This window comes from Bombina bombina, chromosome 2 (genome assembly GCF_027579735.1).
Source record: "Bombina bombina isolate aBomBom1 chromosome 2, aBomBom1.pri, whole genome shotgun sequence".
Classification (NCBI taxonomy): Eukaryota; Metazoa; Chordata; class Amphibia; order Anura; family Bombinatoridae; genus Bombina; species Bombina bombina.
Window position 1 is genome coordinate 203,970,902 of NC_069500.1, and position 26,343 is coordinate 203,997,244.

The 26,343-nt window shown below is 40.7% G+C and overlaps 1 protein-coding gene across 3 annotated transcripts in view; it reads left to right on the forward strand.

The window, feature by feature from the left end:
• RAD17 (RAD17 checkpoint clamp loader component) overlaps positions 1–26,343 on the forward strand; it is a 162,431-nt gene that overhangs the window by 10,857 nt on the left and 125,231 nt on the right. For all 3 annotated transcript variants that reach the window (XM_053701452.1, XM_053701454.1, XM_053701453.1), the window contains 5 exons: positions 5,046–5,135; positions 5,656–5,898; positions 7,359–7,442; positions 8,057–8,213; positions 23,953–24,086. In XM_053701452.1, the coding sequence (XP_053557427.1) occupies positions 5,094–5,135; positions 5,656–5,898; positions 7,359–7,442; positions 8,057–8,213; positions 23,953–24,086 (660 nt within the window). In that variant the 5' untranslated portion in view covers positions 5,046–5,093. The remainder of the gene's footprint in view (positions 1–5,045; positions 5,136–5,655; positions 5,899–7,358; positions 7,443–8,056; positions 8,214–23,952; positions 24,087–26,343) is intronic.

The window sequence follows — 26,343 nt, forward strand, 5'->3', positions numbered from 1 at the left end:
CAATCACTAGGGGAGGGTAATTTGGAGCCTATTTAAGGCCTGTATTTTCACATTGTTAATTTGTCAGAGGAAGGGACTGTTGCTGTCCCGAAACGTCACAATTTTGAATTAAAACTTTTTGTCACAGTTGGAACAGTTCAGTGAGTGCTTCTTTGCTACATTGTATCATTATCCTTATAGCACCCTGACAAGCTGCAAGAGTTGGTGAGAGTGCACTTACACCATTCTTTATATATATATATATATATATATATATATATATATATATATATATATATATATATATATATATATATATATATATATATATATATTCAGATACGACATTATCGGTGCTGAACATTTCATTGGCTTACTGGGAATGTATGTGGTTATTTGATACTACAATCCCCTTTTGGCTGCAATTCTCGCATAAACCACCAGAGGGCGACATAGGCATGAAAAACATATTCATTTTCAACACTGCTACAGCTTAATTGCTTTATACCTCAATATGTTCATTAAACACACCTATAATTTCCTGCATTAATAAATTGTATGTTTAATATATATAGGATTATTTTATACTATTTACCCTGAGTATTTTCATACTAAACATGAGCCTATTCCACTTTTTTATTGCACTTAAAAAGATTTTAATACTTTTAGCATGGATTTAATTAATATTTTCTCAGTTTACAATTTCCCAGCTTAATCACATACATACGTACCTTGTGAGTAGCAGTTTGATGTAATTTCATATAGCTATATTTACATTTGATTATTATCCCATATCCCATATTAATATAAATATTGCATATCTGTGGATATTATTTTAAGTTTAGTTTAGTGTATACGCTATATGATATGATTCAGGGCATACATTATATAGGCATTTATTCATTTGTATCTACTAGTCATATCTGGAAGCTACTTTGTATGTCAGATGTCTGGAAAACAAAAAGAATGTTATTTATTTTGAAATTATTTAAAACATTCCAAATTCACCACAGATACTTACCCAATATGTCACTGTTAGGTATTTCTCTCAGAGCCACAAATATACATTTATACAATACTGAGTTAAATATTAAATATTTGAAAATTACACCATTTCATTTTATATGATTTTTAACTCCGCCTTTTAAAACCAAGATTTAAATTCTTATTTGCTTTCAGCACTCAAAGGGTTAAAGACGTTTCTCTGTTTTCTCCTGCTATTTTCCATAGAGACGTATGTCTGAGCTTTGTGTATTTGAACTCAGTATGGGACAATTTAACACCTAGATTATACGAGCTACATCCTCTGAGATTCAGCTAGCTTCAAAGATCACTTCAGACTGAGCGACTGCTCCTTCAGCTAGGAAAACTCCTTATACAGGCTTCCTTTGAAGTGGATAATTGAGACATCCTGGGTTTACAAGTGTCTATTTATTTGTTCTACAAATCTGTGTTTCAGAACTAAGGGTGGAGTGGGGTGGGGGGGTTGATATCACCCATTCCAGCATTTGTTCACAATGCAGCCAATTCATACAGTCATAAAGCTTCCTATATGAATAGATTAATCAATATGATATTTGTGCACATAGCTTCCAATGATATCTCCCCTTTTACATGAGATATATAAAAAACCAAGGTGTATAGTATATGCACTCCCACCAACAAACTCCAACTTGCCAGGGTGCTGTTACAAGGAATGCAGATTTTCAAAGAATAAAGCACTCGCTGGACTGTAAACATCAGTGACAAATCCAAACTTTATTGTGTGACGTTTCGGGACCAACAGCATCTCTTCCTCTGACAAACATCAAGTGTACAAATGAAACTTTTATAGGCCTACAAGACACTCCCCTAGTAGGCTACCAATCAGGGTGAGCCGTGTGCAAAAATCAACAGACATGTGCAATTAATACTATGCTGATTTTCAAATGTGTAAATAAAGTGAAAAACAAACATTATGATAATATACCAGTGAGACTGTGTTAACACTTAATCATGGTGAATATATTTATATCCCCCTATAAGCACAATCTATGTTCACGATCGTACTGACAATACAATTGCCCCGGCAGCATCAAACATCTGTAAAAGACAACAGAAGCCCTCATTGGTGTAAAAGAATACCGCCTCTATTACGGATTGGCAGTTTCAATATGCATACACCCCCATGCTAACCCGTATGTAAATAACAGATAGAGCCACTGTGTTATCACCAACTTGCATTAGGAAAGGGAATGATCTCAGGATGAGAGGCCAACTGGCACCACATGTATATGACCGATACCCTCAATGGTTAACAACCCGATCACAGATCCAAACAACACTCATCCCCCCTCAGCTGACAGAGTAAAGAGACTAGAGTACTCATTGGGCCAGGCTTGTCACACCCATCTATTTGATTGGCCAAGTGCATTATTCTACAGGAGACAGCAGCCTAACGTCACAAACCAGAGTGATCAGCAAAATTGGGCTGTACTCTAAGCCCCATATGCACCGCACAACTCAATCAGCACAACAACCAAACGGAATGTGTGCTGACAGCCTACAAAATAAATACCCACCAGAGTAAGAGCAATATTGTACCCAATCTGAATCTAACCACATCGATCTCATCAAATGTATAACTACCACAAAATCATAATCCTCATTATCAAGAGAATCCTCATAGCAACGTCCTAATGATACATCTATAACACATCGTAAATGTCCAAATTCATTTCTATATATACCAGTGTGTGTTCATGATCGTACTGATAATAAAATTACTCCGGCAGCCTCAAACATATGTAAAAGATATATATATTTAAACATTTATCTTGACTGATAATGAAACCTGCTCCTGTGCCTGAATCCAATACAGGTATATAGCAGTAGGGGTTGGGGGGCTGCTCCTTTCAGAAATGCTGTGCCTTGCAGATATCAGATACTTTGCAGATGCAGTTAACCCAGCAGCTAGCTAGCTAGCAGAGGGGACTGCAGTTTTAGTCTTTTTGGCAGCCGTGGGGTTAACTGCATCTGCTATGTATTTGAGCTGTTTCTCAGAGAGCAGGAGATTGTGTGGGAGGTTCCATAATACCCTAAGTTTCAGACTGCAGACGTCCCTAGGGGGAAATATAAGTAAGTGGCTTTCCCTCCGCTTGACTCTCCTGCATGAGCTCTGCTTTTAGACTTCTATAGATTGATCGGCTGCTATTGAGATCACAAACAGAAAGTGAAACTAAAACAGCCATTTTACAAATGTGTGCTAAAAGCAACCACTAGATTGAGCTGGTTTGCAAGAAATCGCATACAAATCAATGCAGTACAACCACATCTGAGGATTTTTTATTTTAGCAAAAAATTGCGAACTCTCGCGGTTATATTATTATATTAACCAAGAAATTGTTGTTCCTTCATTTTGTCCAAATCGTTCCTCTAAGAAGGCGTGGTTGTTGCTCAATCTGGATGTTGTGCGTGCTTTGAAGTTCTATTTGTAGGCTACGAAGGATTTTCGTCAATCTTCTCTTTTTGTTGTCTTTTCTAGTAAGCAGAGGGGTCAGAAGGCCACTTCTTCTATTCTTCTCCTTCTGGTTGAGAAGTGTTATTCAATTGGCTTATGAAAAAAGCTGGACAGCAGTCTCCAGAGAAAGTTATGGCTCACTCCACTAGGGCTGTCGCTTCCTCTTGGGTTTTTAAAAATGATGCTTCTATGGAACAGATTTGCAAGGCGGCCACTTGGTCATCATTTCATACTTTTTCCAAATTTTCCAAATTTGATGTTTTTGCCTCAACTGTTCTTCAAGTTCATCAAGCGGTGGTGCCTTCTGTTTAGGTTCGCCTGTCTTGTGTATCCCTCCCTTCCATTCTGTGGACTCTAGCTTTGGTATTGGTTTCCACTAGTAATTGGAATTCGTGGACTCTTCATGCCATTGGAAAGAAAATATAAATTATGCTTACCTGATAAAAAATAAATTCTTTCCTGGCATGGAGAGTCCACAACCCACCTTTAATTTAAGACGTCTTTTTGTCATTTTCTAAACCTCAGGCACCTCTATACCTTTTGCGTCTTCTTCTCTTTCCATGATTCCTCGGCTGAATGACTGGGGATTGTGGTAAATGGGAGGATACTTGAAGCTTTGCTGGGGTGTTCTTTTCCTTCAGTTGGTGGCCAGGAGTTTAATTCCCATTAGTAATTGAATAGATTTGTGGACTCTCCATGCCAGGAAAGAAAATAATTTATTTTTGCCACAGATTTTATTTTTTAATATAATGGCAACTAAGTAAAATAATTCTTGATTGATACCAAAAGGCATGTTTTTAAACACTGTTATTTTAATATTTTCTTTAGCAACAAACCGCATGAAACAAAAGCTAAGGTTTCTGCTTGATGTTAACTAACTAGCAATATTTAATTAGGAGGATGTTTTTTTTATTTTATTTTAATGCTTGCAATGGGTTGTCGGAGTATTAGATCCCTATAAGATTATGTGTTAATGTGTAATGGTATTTTTACCCCAAAAATTTAGAATAAACATATACATTGGTGCTCTGGGAAATAACACTTCATTCTCAATAAAAACTTCATTTTTGTATGAGTCCCCGAAGTATGATAAGACAAACTAGTCATAAACTATAAAAAAATGCAAGTTATTACAAATAGTGAACGTATAATCAAATAATAGTAAAATGCAGTGATCTTAAAATAGTAATAATGGGAAATAATTGGATAACAAACAAATGCAGTTAGACAATTTTCACTAGAGGTGTTTGCAAGCATATTTTCTAATAAAAATAATATACCAATAGTTTATATGAGACTCTGCCACACTAGTAAAAGTAGAAACCTTATGAGTGCATTCAAGCCCCAATACTCCTAATATAGGAATATATGTGGAAAAAATACCTGTGATTATAATGGTTAAAAAAAAAAAAATAATAGATGGAATTATATGCATATTATCACAGTATTAAATTTTTCTTCTGTTTTTTTTTTTAATAACCCTAGAAATCCATGAAAGGACTGTGATATCACACTTCTTGTACAGTACTGGGTACATTAAATCGTTTAATCCTTTTTCTCCTTCCAGTTCTTACAAGATGCATTGCTGAGCTAATGGAAATTAAACATCTTTATAATGTCAAAAACATCTTACAGGAGTAAGATAACTTCTGCTAAGGTACTGGGGGAATTGGAATTGGGTTTCGTGAAATGGTAAAACATATACTTTTGTATTTCTTTTTAATAGGGATACTGACAACGAGACACATTTATTTAAATGTTGCCCTAATACAAAACTACACAGGGATATAAATATACCCTGAATATTCTCATCTTCCTTAAGACAAACAAAAAATTAGTTTGCTCATCTGATTACCTCTCTATAAAGTACGAAAAATGCATATTTTTGTGCTTCCAGCACCTATTCCCACACAACCAAGCACTGTGTAGTCTTGTTTCATGCTGCATTTCAAAGAATCTGAAAAATAATTTGTACGTTTCCCCCCCCCACACCGTTTATCACTGTTAATCTATGCAGTTACTTGATGTACTGTTGAATCTTCAAGTACACATACTTATCATGTATTTGTTTGTATTCCTGTTTCGTATCTATAAATTAACTTAAAATGTCAAAAATTATGTAATGTGAAAGAGGTTATACAAATACACAGAAATCTAATGGATGTTTTGAACTATAGATTACAGACTGGGTAGAGCCATCATTTGAAGACATTTTTGGAAATACAAGCAAAGTTTCAACCCAGTCATCAGGAGCAGTTAAGAAAAGTTTGAAAAAGGATGAATCTTTGTTAGAGCGCAAAACACAGAGAAAGAAAAGAGCGAACCCTTTTTCCACAAATCAAACCAGTGAGCAGGTCAAGACAACATTAGACCAATCGCAAAATGACCCATGGATTGATAAATACAGACCAGAATTTCAGGTAGGACAAAATATAGCATTTCTGATTTAGATTACCATACAGTACCAACTGGTTACATGTATAGTCAGGGAAAGCAATGTTTTATTTGTATATCTGTGTCTGACAGAACAGAACGCAAAAGACAGTTTCTAGTTTTGATTTCTGAAAATATCATGTTTTGAATTGAATCATTGTTGTGTATGGTATTTGTACTATTTATTATTATACTTTATTTATGAAGCACCAACATATTCCGCAGAGCTGTCCATGGGTACAATTCATTTAAATAAAACAGTGATGTAAAACTTGTAAAAGACAGGACACATTTTTACAAACACATACTGGAGGAATTGAGGGCCTTATTCCCGTGGGAATTTACAATCTAGAAATCCCTCTGTTGCAAAAGTTGACAATCCCTCTGTTGCAGGAGTTGACAATCTCTTTTGTTGCAGGAGTTGACAATCTCTTTTGTTGCAGGAGTTGACAATCTCTTTTGTTGCAGGAGTTGACATTCTCTTTTGTTGCAGGAGTTGACATTCTCTTTTGTTGCAGGAGTTGACATTCTCTTTTGTTGCAGGAGTTGACATTCTCTTTTGTTGCAGGAGTTGACAATCTCTTTTGTTGCAGGAGTTGACATTCTCTTTTGTTGCAGGAGTTGACATTCTCTTTTGTTGCAGGAGTTGACATTCTCTTTTGTTTCAGGAGTTGACATTCTCTTTTGTTTCAGGAGTTGACATTCTCTTTTGTTTCAGGAGTTGACATTCTCTTTTGTTGCAGGAGTTGACAATCTCTTTTGTTGCAGGAGTTGACAATCTCTTTTGTTGCAGGAGTTGACAATCTCTTTTGTTGCAGGAGTTGACAATCTCTTTTGTTGCAGGAGTTGACAATCTCTTTTGTTGCAGGAGTTGACAATCTCTTTTGTTGCAGGAGTTGACAATCTCTTTTGTTGCAGGAGTTGACATTCTCTTTTGTTGCAGGAGTTGACATTCTCTTTTGTTGCAGGAGTTGACATTCTCTTTTGTTGCAGGAGTTGACAAAACCCTCTGTTGCAGGAGTTGACATTTTTGTTTTTAATTAAACCTAGAAAACAGATTAGCATAATAATCCATACATTTACTAGACTCAAGTAAAATTCTTGTAGTTGTGGCTTCCTTGCTCTCTGGGTTTGTGGAGCTCATGCTTACTGTGCATTAAATTACTGTCCTACAGATCACCTCATGTAATGAGGATATACTGTACTTACACAATGACATATCTTATTTGTTGTAAATTAGCAGTAAAGTAGCTTTGTTTCAACTTGTTAGCTGCCAGAGAGCTTATGGAAGTCATTGCAGCCATCTGACAGCAAAGGCAATATAATCAATTGGGATTTCTTTAAATTTATGCCGTAGAATAGCACTTTATACTCTCTTTTGTACAATAATGCATTGCAGTTGCTCTTTGTCAGTTAAACCTAACAAAGCTTTGATTTTTTTTTACAGGCAGAGCTTGCTGTTCATAAGAAGAAGATTGAAGAAGTTGAAACTTGGTTAAGAAGTAATGTTGGACAGAAGCCTCAGAAACGGGTGTGTTTTTGTTTTTATGTTATAATTATTATTGTATTTTGTCTATATGTTTCTTGGCTGGGGCATCCGCTCAGGCTGCACCAGGTACTGTATTCCTACAGTCGGGTTGTATTAGAAGCAGATTAGTGGGAATTGATACTTTGATTTCCAGAGGGTGGATATGCAGGTCTTTTAACTTAGTCACAATTGTTAAATATTAAGAGCGCAGTAGAGTACTTTGTTTTGGAATATTCTCTTCATACACTCATCTCCCCTTCCATAAGCAGGTGAGCCGCGCTCTTGCATCCTTTACTTGCACCTGTTACCTATGCTTATTTAACATATATTTTAAATTAGCAAAAGAATGAGAAAGGGCATGTATCATTAAATACACACTAAAGGATGATATAGGCTTTGTTCTTTTGCAAATAATTTTGATAACTGCTAACACGTTATATTATATAGAGCTAAATGAGTGCAGTTCATTTTATTTTTTCTGTATTGTGATCTTTATTTTAGATTAGACATTACAAGTAACGTGCATATTTACTTGCAATAAGAAAGTCTTAAAGCAACCCTTGGCATTGCTATACTTTACTTTTAGAACACGTCTTTGTTTTTTGTTTTCTTCATAGGGTGGGTTAATATTATTACTTACTGGACCACCAGGCTGTGGAAAGTCTGCAACTATTCAGGTATTGGCTAAAGAAATGGGAATCCAGGTCCAAGAGTGGGTCAACCCACTTACACAGGAGTACAAACCTGATGAACCACCTGAGGTTTTTGACAGAGGTGAAATACCTTGTTTGTTCAATGACGGTCTTTTTATTTATATTTAAAATTAGCGATAAGCTGTTTGTTAGTCTGCTGATGGTTAAATTTCTTTTTTAGAGAACAGATTTTTTTTTTAAGGGAATTGTTTGTGTGTTTAAATGACTTTGCAAATTGGCTTATAACATATATTGTCTTTATATAAGAGCTGGTTTATTAGTCTGCTGTAACCATTTCTAAGATGTTTAAAAAATAATAAAAAGTACAACAAGGTCAGCCTTTAGATCCATGATTCATTTGATTTTTCTCTTAAAAAAGACAACACATTGCCTAATAGAAAAGGTTTTCTGAAAAGGTTCATACCTTTTTGTGCATTGTTAGAGGCTATTTTTAGCTAAAAAGTAAAGCTGCAATGAGAAGTGATAGACTAATATGAGTGCCCTCATCGATCACACCCCACACCTGTGCCTAGGAGGGATACAATTCTACCTGTAGTGTGTTCATGCTTGTTACACTAATGAGGAGTGACTGCACTACTTTTTGAAAAAATTATGTATAGCGTATAATTTGTTTGTAATATTACATTTAGTATTTTTGTACTTTACGTTCTGGTCTAAGGAATGAGACGTGGTGTGTCACCTTCAGCATTACTACACAACACTCCATGTACTATGTGAGCTGTAGACTGTAACAGCGCCCTATACCAATAGACTGTAACAGCGCCCTATACCAATAGACTGTAACAGCGCCCTATACCCACCCCTCACTGATCCCTCTCAAACAGCTCTCTACCCTCCCCCACCCCCAATGGTCACCCCATCTTAAGTACTGGCAGACAGTCTGCCAATATGCAGTTTTACACCTTCGTCCCCCTTGAACCCCCCAGGTTAAGGCAAAAGAGATAGTGAAGATGTGTGAATTACAGTGCATCGTATATATGTTTTTATGCAGTGACTTGATGCACTCTGAGAATATTTTTCATGTTACATATGTATATGTGTGTGTATATATATATATATATATATGTGTGGAGAGAGAGAGAGAGAGAGTGAGTGAGTATTGCATTGCATTGAGCAATGATACCTTTTTTTATTGGACTAACTATACATTTATAAGATGACAAGCTTTTGGAAGAATGTCTTCCTTTTTCAAGTCTAAAGCAATACTGACCAATTTTATGGAATTTACAGATTATATCTTAAAACATAGGATGACTAAAAAGACAGAAAGTGTTACAAAGGTTTGAATGCAGGGGGAGGAGGGAGTGTGGTAAAAATCATGAGGAGGGTTTATGAGACAGAGACAGACAGCGTCAGTAAAGAATAACAGACAGGGGAAATATATGGTTATACACAAAGCATATACTGACAAAGTTATATATCAACATAGAATCAATATGTATGAAGATGTGAAATTAGGTATACAGGGGAATATAAGATATTTGTAACACTTTCTGTCTTTTTAGTCATCCTATGTTTTAAGATATAATCTGTAAATTCCATAAAATTGGTCAGTATTGCTTCAGACTTGAAAAAGGAAGACACTCTTCTGAAAGCTTGTCATCTTATAAATGTATAGTTAGTCCAATACAAAAGTATCATTGCTCAAAGCAATACTCTTGTTATTTTGATATCTAAATCTCACGGCTACTCCAATCAACGTATGTGTGTGTGTGTGTGTATATTTATGTATGTATGTATGTATGTATGCTTGTGTGTGTTGTTGCAGGAGTTGACAATCCCTTTTGTTGCAGGAGTTGACAATCTCTTTTGTTGCAATAGACTGTAACAGCGCCCTATACCCACCCCTCACTGATCCCTCTCAAACCGCTCTCTACCCTCCCCTTCCCCCAATGGTCACCCCCATCTTAAGTACTGGCAGACAGTCTGCCAGTATGCAGTTTTACACCTTTGTCCCCCTTGAACCCCCCCAGGTTAAGGCAAAAGAGATAGTGAAGATGTGTGAATTACAGTGCATCGTGTATATGTTTTTATGCAGTGACTTGATGCACTCTGAGAATATTTCTCCTGCAAGGTGTATCCAGTCGACGGATTCATCCTTTACTTGTGGGATATTCTCATTCCCTACAGGAAGTGGCAAAGAGAGCACACAGCAAAGCTGTCCATATAGCTCCACCCCCCAGTCATTCTCTTTGCCGGCTCTAAGCACTAGGGTCTCTCTCGGGAGTGTAAAGTGAATGTGGTGTTAGAATTGTAGTTTTATTATCTTCAATCAAAAGTTTGTTATTTTAAATGGTACCGGTTTGTACTATTTACTCTCTAGCAGAAAAGTGATGAAGATTTCTGCTGAGAGGAAAATGATTTTAGCATGTTGTAACTAAAATCCACTGCTGTTCCCACACAGGACTGAGGAGTACCAGAAAACTTCAGTTGGGGGGAACAGTTTGCAGGGTGATCTGCAATAAGGTATGTTCAGTCATTTATTTCTAGACAAGACTGAGATAATGGTAGAAGAGACTGACAGATCCCCATGAGGGGAGGGTAAGCTATGTTCACAGACTTAGTAAGGAATTGAATGCTTACACAATAGGGCTAATATACTGGTTGGCACTTATTCAGGGCAATCGATTGTTTAGCTAAGGAAAAATCGTTTTGCAAGACACTTTGAAAGCCCTTTTGGGTTCTTTCTGGGGTTATTACCACATGGCTGTTTTTTAGTCACTTAGGAGTGATTTACTAGGCCTCACAGCTCCGGAGTAGAGTGGGAGGGGCCTAATTTCGAGCCTCAGATGCGCACTTAGAATTGCAGAGGAGTTCATGCTGGTTCACATGGAGGGTCTTGCTGATGTTTGAGGGCCTAAAAGAAGCTATATTCCCCCAAATCTGAGCTTGGCGGTCACTATATAGCGACTAGGAGATCTTTTCTTTGCGGTCGTTAGTAACGACTCAGGTGTTCCCCATACATCAGCAGAGCAGGATGTGACCTGCTCTGCTGATGTATGGGGAACACCTGAGTCGTTACTAATGACCGCAAATAAAAGATCTCCTAGTCGCTATATAGTGACCGCCAAGCTCTTCTAATCAAAGACTTTTTAGTCGTTTTAGTCGTTTTGTAACGACCGCAAAGATATACCTGTCTAATTAGTCGTTTTTAGTGACCGCCAAGTTTCTGCATCAAAAGGACCCACCAGTTGCTACTAGCAACCAAAGAAAACAAACCGTGTCTTTAGTCGCTACATCGCGACCGCACAGCCTGCACAATCTGAGGATCAACAATTAAGTCATTTATCTTGACCGCCAAGGATTACACTTATTCCCCCAAGACTTCCACATTCTTTGCGGAATAGGGGCTACTATAGAAACGCCGTACGTAACCGGCATCAGTGACGTCACACCGGTCACGTAGGAGCCATAAAAAAGTCGCATTCAATATCATCTGGTAACGCCAAGCCGTACACACGCGGCCTCTATCCGACAGTTACCTTGCTTATATACTGGACATCTTAGGAGACATATTATTGCTCCACTGTTGCTAACATCACTTTGAAAACGCAAGTATTATATACTGCAATCAGTTCTTTTTTTATCTATTGTTACTAAAAGTAACAAATAAGGGAGACGTCCCTGCACTTTTAGATACATAAGTTTTAATATTTGTTTACTACTTGACATATTGTTTTTAGACATCTGTTTTAATAAACTGTATCCTTATTTGTAACCTCTTTGCATCTTCTATTCTTTTAGTTGATTATATTATATTATATCAATATATAGATATTGCTATTTTCCACCTATAATTTTTAGTACTGGTAACCTACACAGCACTCGCCACTATTCCTAATATTAGATTTTATATTCATATTACACGACGTCACATTGCTTCATTTAAGATAAACAGTCTCCTCTCAAAACCCTTGCTTTTAGCGCTTAACTATCACCAGTTCTTTTGTTCTCACTTTTCTTGTTTTCCTGGAGGGGAATCCAATAGTTAAGCTGGGTTGTCATCTCTAGCGCTTATAATTTAATTTTACACTGCACTTAAGAATGTGGCCCAAGATGATTCTCAGACTGAAGGTAACGAGGGTAGCCCGTCTGCCTCTCCCCAAGTGTCACAACCAGTTATGCCCGCGCAAGCGACGCCTAGTACCTCTAGTGCGTCTAACCCTTTTACATTACAAGACTTAGCGGCAGTCATGGATAATTCTCTTACAGCCTTCTTATCTAAACTGCCCGTGTTCCCTGCAAAGCGTGATAGCTCCGTTTTAAGAACAGATTATGAGCATTCTGACGCTTTGGTAGCCGTATCCGATATACCCTCACAACGCTCTGAAGTGGGAGCGAGGGATTTGATGTCTGAGGGAGAAGTCTCTGATTCAGGAAGGGTTCCTCCTCAGACAGATTCAGATACATTGGCTTTTAAATTTAAACTAGAACACCTCCGCGTTTTGCTTAGGGAGGTATTAGCTACTCTGGATGACTGCGACCCTTTGGTGATCCCAATGGACAAGTACCTAGAGGTCCATGTTTACACGGATACGTTTCCGGTCCCTAAGAGGATTGCGGATATCGTTACTAGGGAGTGGGATAGACCAGGTATTCCCTTTGTTCCCCCTCCTGTTTTTAAGAAAATGTTCCCCATACCTGACCCTGTGCGGGACTCGTGGAAGACAGTTGTGCTTTTAAAGACTCTATGGATAAAAAGTTAGAGGGTTTACTTAAGAAAATTTTTGTTCAACAAGGTTTTCTTCTCCAACCTATTGCCTGCATTATTCCTGTAACTACTGCAGCGGCTTTCACTTCACTTTCGCTCCAGACGGAGACCTCATATGAGGAAATTATGGATAGTATTAAGGCTCTAAAGCTAGCTAATTCTTTTATCACTGACGCCGCTTTCCAAATAGCTAAGTTAGCGGTGAAAAATTCAGGTTTCGCCATTTTGGCGCGCAAGGCGCTATGGCTAAAGTTCTGGTCGGCCGATGTGTCGTCTAAATCCAAGCTTTTGAACATCCCTTTCAAAGGAAAGATCCTCTTCGGGCCTGAATTGAAAGAGATTATTTCAGATATCACCGGGGGAAAAGGCCATGCTCTCCCTCAGGACAAGCCCTTTAAGAGAAAGAATAAAGCTAATTTCTCCTACATTGGTGTGTCCGGTCCACGGCTTCATCCTTACTTGTGGGAATATTCTCTTCCCTAACAGGAAATGGCAAAGAGGCACACAGCAAAAGCTGTCCATATAGCCCCTCTTCTGGCTCCACCCCCCAGTCATTCTCTTTGCCTGCTCTGAACAAGTAGCATCTCCACGGGGATGGTAAAGAGTATGTGGTGTTAGTTGTAGTTTTATTTCTTCTATCAAGAGTTTGTTATTTTAAAATAGTGCCGGTTTGTACTATTTACTCTACAACAGAAAGTGATGAAGAGTTCTGTTAAAAGAGGAGTATGATTTTAGCACCAGTAACTAGAATCCATTGCTGTTACCACGCAGGACTGTTGAAACCAGAGAACTTCAGTTGGGGGTAACAGTTTGCAGACTTATCTGCTTCAGGTATGACCAGTCTCTTTTCTAACAACACATAGTAATGCTAGAAGACTGTCAGTTTTTCCCTCATGGGACCGGTAAGCCATTTTCTTAGACTGAGTAACAGATTAAAGGCTTATATATTGGGCTCTATACTGGTTGACACTATTGTGGGCTAAATCGATTTGCTTATATCATATTCTTATGTCATTTGGAGTGTTTTTATGAACTTAGAAACACTTTTGGGAACGTTTTAATTATGCCTGGCATTGGTTTAGACGCTTAATCTAGTCAGAAAGGCCCCTTCACTCTGGTATGCAGAGGGAAGAGGCCTCATTTTCGCGCCTCAGTTGCGCAGTTTCTTCCAAAGGCAGTGCATGCAGCTTCATGTGAGAGGGTCCTGTGGCTGAGAAACAGACTCCGAAAGGCTTATTTCTGTGGTGAATAACCCCTAAGGAAGGTAAAAGCCGCAGCAAAGCTGTGGCAGGGACTGTAGTGTGTTTAAACCGGTTAAATTGAACAATTGGCTCCGGTTTGCTTATTTAAGGGTCTAGAAACTTCATATTTGGTGTGCAATACTTTCAAAGCATTAAGACACTGGGGTGTAAATTTTATAAAGATCGGATATTTCCTTCATAGTTTTTTGAATATGCAGAAATAAAGTGTGTTCTTTTTATTATTTAAAGAGACAGTAACGGTTTTGTATAAAATCGTTTTTATTGCATTAATAACCTGCCTAACATGTCTGTACCTTCAGATAGCATATGTTCTGTGTGTATGGAGGCCAAGGTGGTTCCCCCTTTAAATGTATGTGCAAATTGTGCCATGGCGTCCAAACAAAGTAAGGACAGTACTGTCACATTTAATAAGGTTGCCCAAGATGATTCTTCAAATGAAGGTAGTGGGGATAGTTCATCATCCTCTCCTTCTGTGTCAACACCAGTTTTGCCCGCGCAGGCGATACCTAGTACATCTAGCGCGCCAATGCTTGTTACTATGCAGCAATTAACAGCAGTAATGGATAATTCTATAGCAAATCTTTTATCCAAACTGACAGCATTTCCCAGAAAGCGTGATTGCTCAGTTTTAAATACAGAGGATGAGCAAGCAGGCGCTGACGATAATTTATCTGTTATACCCTCACATCAATCTGAATTGGCAGCGAGGGAGAAATTTCAGATTCAGGAAAAATTTCTCAGCAAGCAGAACCTGATATCGTGGCATTTAAATTTAAGCTAGAACATCTCCGCGCCCTGCTTAAGGAGGTGCTAGCTACTCTTGATGATTGTGATTCTTTGGTAATTCCAGAGAAGTTGTGCAATATGGACAAATTCTTAGAGATCCCAGTGCACGCTGATGCTTTTCCTATACCCAAGAGGGTGGCGGACATAGTGAATAAGGAGTGGGAGAAGCCAGGTATACCTTTTGTTCCACCTCCTATATTTAAGAAAATGTTCCCCATTGTTGACCCCAGAAGGGACGCATGGCAGACGGTCCCTAAGGTAGAGGGGGCAGTTTCAACGTTAGCAAAGCGCACGACTATTCCTATAGAGGACAGTTGCGCTTTCAAAGATCCTATGGATAAAAAATTGGAAGGATTGCTTAAAAAGATTTTTGTTCAGCAAGGTTTCCTTCTTCAACCAATTTCGTGCATTATTCCTGTCACCTCGGCGGCGTCTTTTTGGTTCGAGGAACTAGAAAGTTCGCTCCAAAAGGAGACTCCATATGATGAAGTCATGGACAGAATTCACGCACTAAAGTTGGCTAATTCATTCATTTAGGATGCCGCTTTTCAATTAGCAAAATTAGCGGCAAAAAACTCAGGTTTTGCAATAGTGGCGCGCAGGGCGCTTTGGCTAAAATCTTGGTCGGCAGATGTGTTGTCCAAAACAAAATTACTTAATATTCCTTTCAAAGGTAAGACCCTTTTCGGGCCAGAATTGAAGGAGATTATTTCTGACATCACTGGGGGAAAGGGCCATGCCCTCCCACAGGATAGGCCTTTCAAGGCTAAGAGCAAGTCTAATTTTCGTTCCTTTCGCAATTTCAGGAACGGACCGGCTTCTAACTCTGCAGCCTCTAGACAAAATGGTAACGCTTCCCAGCTTAAACCAGCATGGAAACCATTGCAAGGCTGGAACAAGGGTAAACAGGCCAAGAAGCCTGCTGCTGCTACCAAGACAGCATGAAAGGGTAGCCCCCGATCCGGGACCAGATCTAGTAGGGGGCAGACTTTCTCTCTTTGCTCAGGCTTGGGCAAGAGATGTTCCGGATCCCTGGGCACTAGAAATTGTCTCTCAGGGGTATCTTCTAGAGTTCAAGGAACTCCCTCCAAGGGGAAGGTTCCACATGTCTCGCTTATCTTCAGACCAGATAAAGAGACAGGCATTCTTACATTGCGTAGGAGACCTATTAAAGATGGGAGTGATACACCCAGTTCCAACAGCGGAACAAGGTCTGGGTTTTTACTCAAACCTGTTTGTAGTTCCCAAAAAAGAGGGAACTTTCAGGCCAATTCTGGATTTAAAAATACTAAACAAATTCCTCAGAGTTCCATCATTCAAAATGGAAACCATTCGAACGATCTTACCAACAATCCAGGAGGGTCAATATATGACTACCGTGGACTTAAAGGATGCGTACCTGCATATTCCGATCCACAAAGATCATCATCATCGGCTCCTAAGGTTCGCCTTTCTGGACAAACATTACCAGTTCGTGGCTCTTCCATTCGGTTTAGCCACTGCTCCCAGAATTTTCACAAAGGTACTAGGGTCCCTTCTAGCGGTTCTAAGGCCGAGGGGCATTGCCGTAGCACCTTACCTGGACGACATTCTAATCCAAGCGTCGTCCCTTTCCAAAGCAAGGGCTCATACGGACATTGTTTTAGCCTTTCTAAGATCTCACGGGTGGAAGGTGAACATAGAAAAAAGTTCCCTGTCCCCGTCCACAAGGGTTCCCTTTCTGGGAACAATAATAGATTCTGTGGAAATGAAGATTTTTCTGACAGAGGTCAGAAAGTTAAAACTTCTAAAAGCTTGTCGAGTTCTTCATTCTATTCCTCAGCCTTCCATAGCTCAGTGCATGGAAGTTATAGGACTAATGGTTGCAGCAATGGACGTGGTTCCTTTTGCTCGAATTCATTTAAGACCATTGCAGCTGTGCATGCTCAAACAGTGGAATGGGGATTATGCAGATTTTTCTCCCCAAATTCAAGTAGACCAGGTAACCAGAGACTCACTCCTCTGGTGGTTGACTCAAGATCACCTGTCTCAGGGAATGAGTTTCCGCAGACCAGAGTGGGTCATTGTCACGACCGACGTCAGCCTCTTGGGCTGGGGCTCGGTCTGGGACTCTCTGAATGCTCAGGGTCTATGGTCTCGGGAAGAGTCTCTTCTCCCGATAAACATTTTGGAACTCAGAGCGATATTCAATGCGCTCCTGGCTTGGCCTCAACTAGCGAAGGCCAGGTTTATAAGATTTCAGTCGGACAACATGACGACTGTAGCGTACATCAATCATCAGGGGGGAACAAAGAGTTCCTTGGCGATGAGAGAGGTATCCAAGATCATCAAATGGGCGGAGGATCACTCCTGCCATCTATCTGCAATTCACATCCCAGGAGTAGACAACTGGGAGGCGGATTATCTGAGTCGTCAGACTTTCCATCCGGGGGAGTGGGAACTTCACCCGGAGGTATTTGCCCAGTTAACCCAACTATGGGGCACTCCAGATATGGATCTGATGGCGTCCCGTCAGAACTCCAAGGTTCCTCGCTACGGGTCCAGATCCAGGGATCCAAAGGCGACACTAGTTGATGCATTGGTGGCGCCCTGGTCGTTCAATCTAGGTTATGCGTTTCCACCGTTCCCTCTCCTTCCCAGGCTTGTAGCCAGGATCAAGCAGGAGAAGGCCTCGGTGATTCTAATAGCTCCTGCATGGCCACGCAGGACTTGGTATGCAGACCTGGTGAATATGTCAGCGGTTCCACCATGGAAGCTACCTTTGAGGCAGGATCTTCTAGTGCAAGGTCCATTCAAACATCCAAATCTAGTCTCTCTACAACTGACTGCTTGGAAATTGAACGCTTGATTCTATCTAAGCGTGGGTTTTCAGACTCAGTTATAGATACTCTGGTTCAAGCCAGAAAACCAGTGACTAGGAAAATTTACCATAAGATATGGCTAAAATATATCCGTTGGTGCGAATCCAAGGGATTTTCTTGGAGTAAAATCAAAATTCCTAGAATACTTTCCTTTCTCCAAGAGGGTTTGGATAAGGGTTTGTCAGCTAGTTCTTTAAAAGGACAGATATCTGCTCTGTCTGTTTTGTTGCACAAACGACTGGCAGCCGTGCCAGATGTGCAGGCGTTTGTACAGGCGTTAGTCAGAATCAAGCCTGTCTGCAGACCTATGACTCCTCCATGGAGTCTAAACTTAGTTATTTCAGTTCTTCAAGGGGTTCCGTTTGAACCCTTACATTCCATAGATATTAAGTTACTATCTTGGAAAGTTCTGTTTTTGGTTGCTATTTCTTCTGCTAGAAGAGTTTCTGAATTGTCTGCTTTGCAGTGTACTTCACCCTATCTGGTATTCCATACAGATAACCAAGCCTGGTTTTCTTCCAAAAGTGGTTTCCAACAGAATATTAACCAGGAAATAGTTGTTCCTTCTCTGTGTCCGAATCCAGTTTCGAAGAAGGAACGTTTGTTACACAACCTAGATGTGGTCCGTGCTTTAAAATTCTATTTAGAAGCAACAAAGGATTTCAGACAGACATCATCCTTGTTTGTCGTTTATTATGGTAAGAGGAGAGGGCAGAAAGCTACTGCTACCTCTCTTTCCTTTTGGCTGAAAAGCATCATCCGATTGGCTTATGAGACTGCCGGACGGCAGCCTCCTGAACGAATTACAGCTCACTCTACTAGGGCTGTGGCTTCCACATGGGCCTTCAAGAACGAGGCTTCTGTTGATCAGATCTGTAAGGCAGCGACTTGGTCTTCTTCGGAGGCTGTTTTTGGGAGAAAGGTTTTGCAAGCCGTGGTGCCTTTCCGTTTAGGTTACCTGACTTGTTCCCTCCCTTCATCCGTGTCCTAAAGCTTTGGTATTGGTTCCCACAAGTAAGGATGAAGCCGTGGACCGGACACACCAATGTAGGAGAAAACAGAATTTATGTCTTACCTGATAAATTCCTTTCTCCTACGGTGTGTCCGGTCCACGGCCCGCCCTGGCTTTTTGTCAGGTTTAAATTTTTTTATCTCTATAACACTACAGTCACCACGGCACCCTATGGTTTCTCCTTTTTTCTTCTATCCGTCGGTCGAATGACTGGGGGGCGAAGCCAGAGGAGGGGCTATATGGACAGCTTTTGCTGTGTGCCTCTTTGCCATTTCCTGTTCCGGAAGAGAATATTCCCACAAGTAAGGATGAAGCCGTGGACCGGACACACCGTAGGAGAAAGGAATTTATCAGGTAAGACATAAATTCTGTTTTTCGTTCCTTTCGGAATTTCAGGAACGGCCCCAGTTCATCCTTTCCGGCTGCAAAGCAAGAGGGTCATGCTTCACAACCCAGGGCAACCTGGAAACCTTACCAGGGCTGGAATAAGGGTAAACGGGCCAAAAAGCCTGCAGCTGCCACCAAGACAGCATGAAGGGGTAGCCCCCGATCCGGGACCGGATCTAGTAGGGGGCAGACTCTCTCTCTTCGCTCAGGCCTGGGCAAGAGATGTACACGATCCTTGGGCATTAGAGATTGTAGCCCAGGGATACCTTCTAGAATTCAAGGACTCTCCTCCAAGGGGAAGGTTCCACATTTCTCGTCTGTCTACAGATCAGACAAAGAAAGAGGCGTTTTTACGCTGTGTAGAAGATCTACATACAATGGGAGTGATCCACCCAGTTCCAATTGCAGAACATGGACTGGGGTTTTACTCAAACCTGTTTGTGGTTCCCAAAAAAAAAAGGAACTTTCAGACCAATCCTGGATCTCAAAATTCTAAACAAATTCCTCAGAGTCCCATCATTCAAGATGGAGACCATTCGGACAATCTTACCAATGATCCAGGAGGGTCAATATATGACTACCGTGGATCTAAAGGATGCGTATCTGCACATTCCTATCCACAAAGATCATCACCAGTTTCTCAGGTTTGCCTTTCTGGACAAGCATTATCAGTTCGTGGCTCTTCCTTTCGGGTTGGCCACTGCTCTCAGAATTTTCACAAAGGTGCTAGGGTCCTTCCTGGCGGTTCTAAGACCGCGGGGCATAGCTGTGGCACCTTACCTAGACGACATTTTAATTCAGGCGTTGACTTTCCAAAGTACAAAGTCTCACACGGAGATTGTATTGGCCTTTCTGAGGTCTCACGGGTGGAAGGTGAACGTCATAAAGAGTTCTCTCTCCCCCCTCACAAGAGTTCCATTCCTAGGAACCCTGATAGACTCGGTAGAAATGAAAATATTTCTGACGGAGGTCAGAAAGTTAAAACTGTTAACTACTTGCCGAGCTCTTCATTCCATTCCTCGGCCATCTGTAGCTCTGCATGGAGACAATCGGACTAATGGTAGCGGCAATGGACATAGTCCCTTTTGCTCGGATACACCTCAGACCACTGCAACTATGCATGCTCAAACAGTGGAATGCGGATTATGCAGATTTGTCTCCTCAAATTCAGTTGGACCAGGAGACCAGAGATTCTCTTCTCTGGTGGTTGTCTCAGGATCACCTGTCTCAGGGAATATGTTTCCACAGGCCAGAGTGGATCATTGTAACGACCAACGCCAGTCTGTTAGGCTGGGGTGCGGTCTGGGACTCCCTGAAAGCTCAGGGCTTATGGTCTCGGGAAGAAACTCTTCTCCCGATAAACATTCTTGAACTGAGGTGCGATATTCAACGCTCTTCAGGCATGGCCTCAACTAGCGGCTGCCAAATTCATCAGATTTCAGTCGGACAACATCACGACTGTAGCTTACGTCAATCATCAGGGGGGAACAAAGAGTTCCCTAGCGATGACGGAAGTAACCAAAATAATCAGGTGGGTGGAGGATCACTCCTGCCATCTCTCAGCAATTCACATCCCAGGAGTAGACAACTGGGAGGCGGATTTTCTAAGTCGTCAGACTTTTCACCCGGGGGAGTGGGAACTCCACCCGGAGGTATTTGCCCAGCTGACTCAGCTATGGGGCACCCCAGAGTTGGATCTGATGGCGTCCCATCAGAACACCAAACTTCCTCTCTACGGGTCCAGGTCCCGGGATCCCAAGGTGGTATTGATAGATGCTCTAGCAGCGCCTTGGTCCTTCAATCTGGCTTATGTTTTTCCACCGTTTCCTCTCCTCCTGCGTCTGGTTGCCAGAATCAAGCAGGAGAAGGCTTTGGTGATTCTGATAGTGCCTGCGTGGCCACGCAGGACTTGGTATGCAGACCTAGTGGACAGGTCATCTGTCCCACCATGGACACTGCCAATGAGGCAGGATCTTCTAATACAGGGTCCGTTCAAGCATCCAAATTTAGTTTCTCTATGTCTGACTGCTTGGGGATTGAACGCTTAATTCTATCAAAGCGTGGGTTCTCTGAGTCAGTTATAGATACTCTGATTCAGGCTAGAAAGCCTGTAACCAGGAAAATCTACCATAAGATATGGCGGAAATATCTTTGTTGGTGCGAATCCAAGGGTTACTCATGGAGTAAGATTAGGATTCGCAGGATATTGTCCTTTCTCCAAGAAGGATTGGAGAAAGGATTGTCAGCTAGTTCCTTAAAAGGACAAATATCTGCTTTGTCTATCCTGTTACACAAGCGTCTGGCAGAGGTACCAGACGTTCAAGCGTTTGCTCAGGCTTTAGTCAGAATCAAGCCTGTCTATAAACCTGTGGCTCCGCCATGGAGTTTGAATCTAGTTCTTTCAGTTCTTCAAGGGGTTCCGTTTGAACCTTTACATTCCATGGACATTAAGTTGTTATCTTGGAAAGTTTTGTTTTTGATAGCTATCTCTTCTGCTCGAAGAGTTTCAGAATTATCTGCCTTACAGTGTGATTCACCTTACCTGGTGTTCCACGCAGATAAGGTAGTTTTGCGTACCAAGCCTGGTTTTCTTCCTAAAGTTGTTTCTAACAAGAATATTAACCAGGAAATAGTTGTTCCTTCTCTGTGTCCTAATCCATCTTCGAAGAAGGAACGTCTATTACACAATCTTGATGTAGTTCGTGCTTTAAAGTTCTATTTACAAGCAACTAAGGCTTTCAGACAAACATCTTCCTTGTTTGTTATCTATTCTGGTAAGAGGAGAGGTCAGAAAGCGACTGCTACCTCTCTCTCCTTTTGGCTGAAAAGCATCATCCGTTTGGCCTATGAGACTGCCGGCCAGCAGCCTCCTGAAAGAATTACTGCTCATTCTACCAGAGCAGTGGCTTCCACATGGGCTTTCAAAAATGAGGCTTCTGTTGAACAGATTTGTAAGGCAGCGACTTGGTCTTCACTGCATACTTTTGCCAAATTTTACAAATTCAATACTTTTGCTTCTTCGGAGGCTATTTTTGGGGGAGAGGTTTTGCAAGCAGTGGTGCCTTCCGTTTAAGGTACCTGTCTTGTTCCCTCCCTTCATCTGTGTCCTAAAGCTTTGGTATTGGTATCCCAGAAGTAAAGGATGAATCCGTGGACTGGATACACCTTGCAAGAGAAAACATAATTTATGCTTACCTGATAAATTACTTTCTCTAGCGGTGTATCCAGTCCACGGCCCGCCCAGTCAGGTATAAATTTTTGTTTAAACCCTGGTTTCTCAACAGCCGGGCCGTGGCCCAGTACCGGGCCGTGATAGCCCTGCTGGTGGGCCCTGACCTGTCATGCCCCCACTGCACACTCTTACCCCACTGCACACAAGGGGCAGACTGAGACCAATCAAGGCTCCAGGAAAACTGTCTCACACTGACCCAAATGTATTCACATTTATGGAAATGAACATGGTAGCCTCCCTGCCCTAACCCCAACAGGCCCATCAACCTCCAGAGCCAGGACCCCCAACATTAAGGGCCAAAGAAAAGGCCCCCAACCTCCAGGGCCAGACCTCACACTCCATGGCCCTCACAGCGACAGACCCTCGGCAGAACCCCCACACTCCAGGGCCCCCACTAAACCCACACTGAACTGCTTAATTACTGATAGGGCAAATCCATGCTGCTTACTATATATATATATATTTATAACTACCGGGCCCTGGACATGTCCAGCTAAAATTTACCGGGCCTTGAGGCCACTTTGGTTGAGAACCACTGGTTAAACTACATTCACCACTGCACCCTATGGTTTCTCCTTTTTTCTTCCTAACCTTTGGTCGAATGACTGGGGGGTGGAGCTAGAGGGGGAGCTATATGGACAGCTTTGCTGTGTGCTCTCTTTGGCACTTCCTGTAGGGAATAAGAATATCCCACAAGTAAAGGATGAATCCGTGGACTGGATACACCGCAAGAGAAAGTAATTTATCAGGTAAGCATAAATTCTGTTTTTTCATGTTACATATGTATACGTGCGTGTTTGTGTGTAGAGAGAGAGAGAGAGAGTGAGAGCGTGAGTGAGTATTGCATTGCATTGAGAAATGATACCTTTTTTAATGGAATAACTATACATTTATAAGATGACAAGCTTTTGGAAGAATGTCTTCCTTTTTCAAGTCTGAAGCAATACTGACCAATTTTATGGAATTTACAGATTATATCTTAAAACATAGGATGACTAAAAAGACAGAAAGTGTTACAAAGGTCTGAATGCAGGGGGAGGAGGGAGTGTGGTAAAAATCATGAGGAGGGTTTATGAGTCAGAGGCAGACAGCGTCAGTAAAGAATAACAGACAGGGGAAATATATGGTTATACACAAAGCATATACTGACAAAGTTATATATCAACATAGAATCAATATGTATAAAGATGTGAAATTAGGTATACAGGGGAATATAAGATAGTCAAAAAAGGAGACTTGAAAAAGGAACACACTCTTCTGAAAGCTTGTCATCTTATAAATGTATAGTTAGTCCAATAAAAAAGTATCATTGCTCAAAGCAATACTCTTGTTATTTTGATATCTAATATATATATATGGCTCCGAGACTGAGTAAATTTGTCAAGCCTCGGATTATGAAACAGTGACATGCACAAATACTACGTACAGCTTTGATATGTAAAAATGTTCATTTTGTTTTTAAATATTGATATTGACATATAAAAATAAGTATATAAATAAACCAAAAGGTAAATATGTCAAATTAAAATTTATTTCTCCTTCACTTCAGATTCAGGATTTCGATTTTTCAACCAGTCTCAGTCAGCTCTCTTTCATGACTTTCTTCTGAGAGCAAATAAGTACAACAAATTACAGATGCTCGGAGAATCACCCAGTACTGATAAGAAAGTCATTATTGTGGAGGTACACTGATATTTTAGTATTATTGCAGTCTTTGGTGTTATGTAATAGGAGCTTGTGATCAACAGCTATAGATTGATGAAAAAAATCTGCATTAATAATTTTGGTTTCACATCTAGTCTTGTCAATTAAAGCATGACTGCCAATGATTATCTGCAAGCTTGGTGTTTACAATACAAACCCAAAATCATTGTGATCTCTGAATCGTGGATAACTGCAAAAATACCTGACTCTGCCATTGCAATACATGGGTATTCATGCCATAGAAATGACAGAGCAAAGAGAGGAGGCTGCATTGTAATTTATGTTGACAATTCCAGAAAATACACCCCCTTACAAAAATCTAGCTCTCCTGCCACCTTTGATTTCCTTTCTGGCACAATTGAGATCCCGTGCAGTAAATCAATCATTGTTGCAGGAATCTACCACCCACCTAGCTCCCCTGTGCATTCCCTTTCTCACATAGCCCATCTCCTTAGTGAAACCATAGCTCAACACCCAAAAAGTGACATTTTGGTTTTTGGAGATTTCAATATTGATTGGCTGTATCCAAAAAATAAAAGTTGTTGCTCGCTGTTTAAATCTTTGCAGCTAACGCAATTAATCTCCTCCCCAACTTGCATAAACATCAAAAGCCATAATCACACCCTGCTCGATTGGATTCTCTCCACTTCTCCCGACCAAATCCAGGAGGCAGGTGTTCTCCCTAACAATTTCAGTGACCACTGCTTAGTGTACTGCGTGCGCAAAATAAAGGCAACTAAATCCTCTCTTAAGGTTAAAATCACCAGGTCCTTCAAAAAATGTAATCTTCAATCATTTCTAAATGACACCAAGAACCTCCCCTGGCACAGATTATACCTAATCCCAGATCTAGACTCTGTATTTGAATTCTATCAGTCTGAAATGCTACAAGTTTGGAATTTACATGCCCCGCTGCGTAAGGTGAGAGTAAAATGAGCACACTTGAATTGGATCACAGCAGACCTCATTCAAATGTACCAGTTTCGGGATTCATTGTGGTCAAAGTTCAAGCATACCGGCTCTATGAATGATCACTGTGTATATAAACAATGGCGAAATATATGCACTAAACAAACAAAATTGGCCAAGGCCCAATATTTCTGTGAAAATCTGAACAATAACATATCAAACCCTAGAAAGTTTTGGAAAATCATAAATAAGTTACACACTCCACCAAACCACTCCCAACCCTCCACTGTCAAAGTGGATAACCAAACCCTGCAACTTTCCTTAGAAGTAGCAAATGCCTTTAACAATTATTTTGCCGGATGCTCCACCACCCTGATTGACAAACTAATAAATGACACGCATCCTGAAACTACAAATGTGGATCAGGCCCCTCTAAATCTGCCAAGACCAAAAATAGAAAAGTTCAATTTTAGACCTGTACTCATCAGTGTCATTAAGAAACACCTTAATAATCTTAAAATGAAAAACCAGTCTGGACATGATCAAATCCCAGCAATGCTGTTGAAGCTCAGTGCACCGGCAATTGCTAAACCTGTCACAACCCTAATTAACGAATCCTTGGTGTCTGGATACATACCCAAACTTTGGAAGACTGCAATAGTAGTGCCTATCCATAAAAGTGGTGAGATAACCTTGGTTTCTAATTATCACCCAATATCATTGCTCCCAGTATTGTCAAAAAATCTTAGAAAAGTGCATCCATACGCAACTATGTGAGTATTACCAACAATCTAACTATCTGACCCCTGATCAATCAGGTTTTCACCCGAACCACATCACTACTACTGCCCTCCTAAAAGTTTGCAACAACATCCAAACTGGCATGGAGCAAGGAGACCTAACTGGAGCCTTGATTTTGCAAAGGCATTTGACACAGTAGACCACGACATACTACTGCTCAAACTAAAAAACTCAGGTATTGGTGATCGTCCGCTAACCTGGTTTCGAACATATGTATCGGATCGATCACACTATGTCTCCATTTTTGACAGCGACTCCCTTCCTCTCCTAGTCACATGTGGTGTTCCCCAAGGTTCTATTCTCGGCCCCCTACTATTTACATTATTTATAAATGATCTGCCAAATGTCTGCATATCCTCAACTGTACACATGTACGCAGACGACACGGCAGTGCTCCAAGACCAGTTCACAGAGGTAGAAAGTGGATCTCAAACTCTTCCTAAACACTGACAAAACTGTCACAATGATTTTTGGAACGGTACCTAAATTACACAAACTACAAAATTCCCATCTACGCATCAAAACA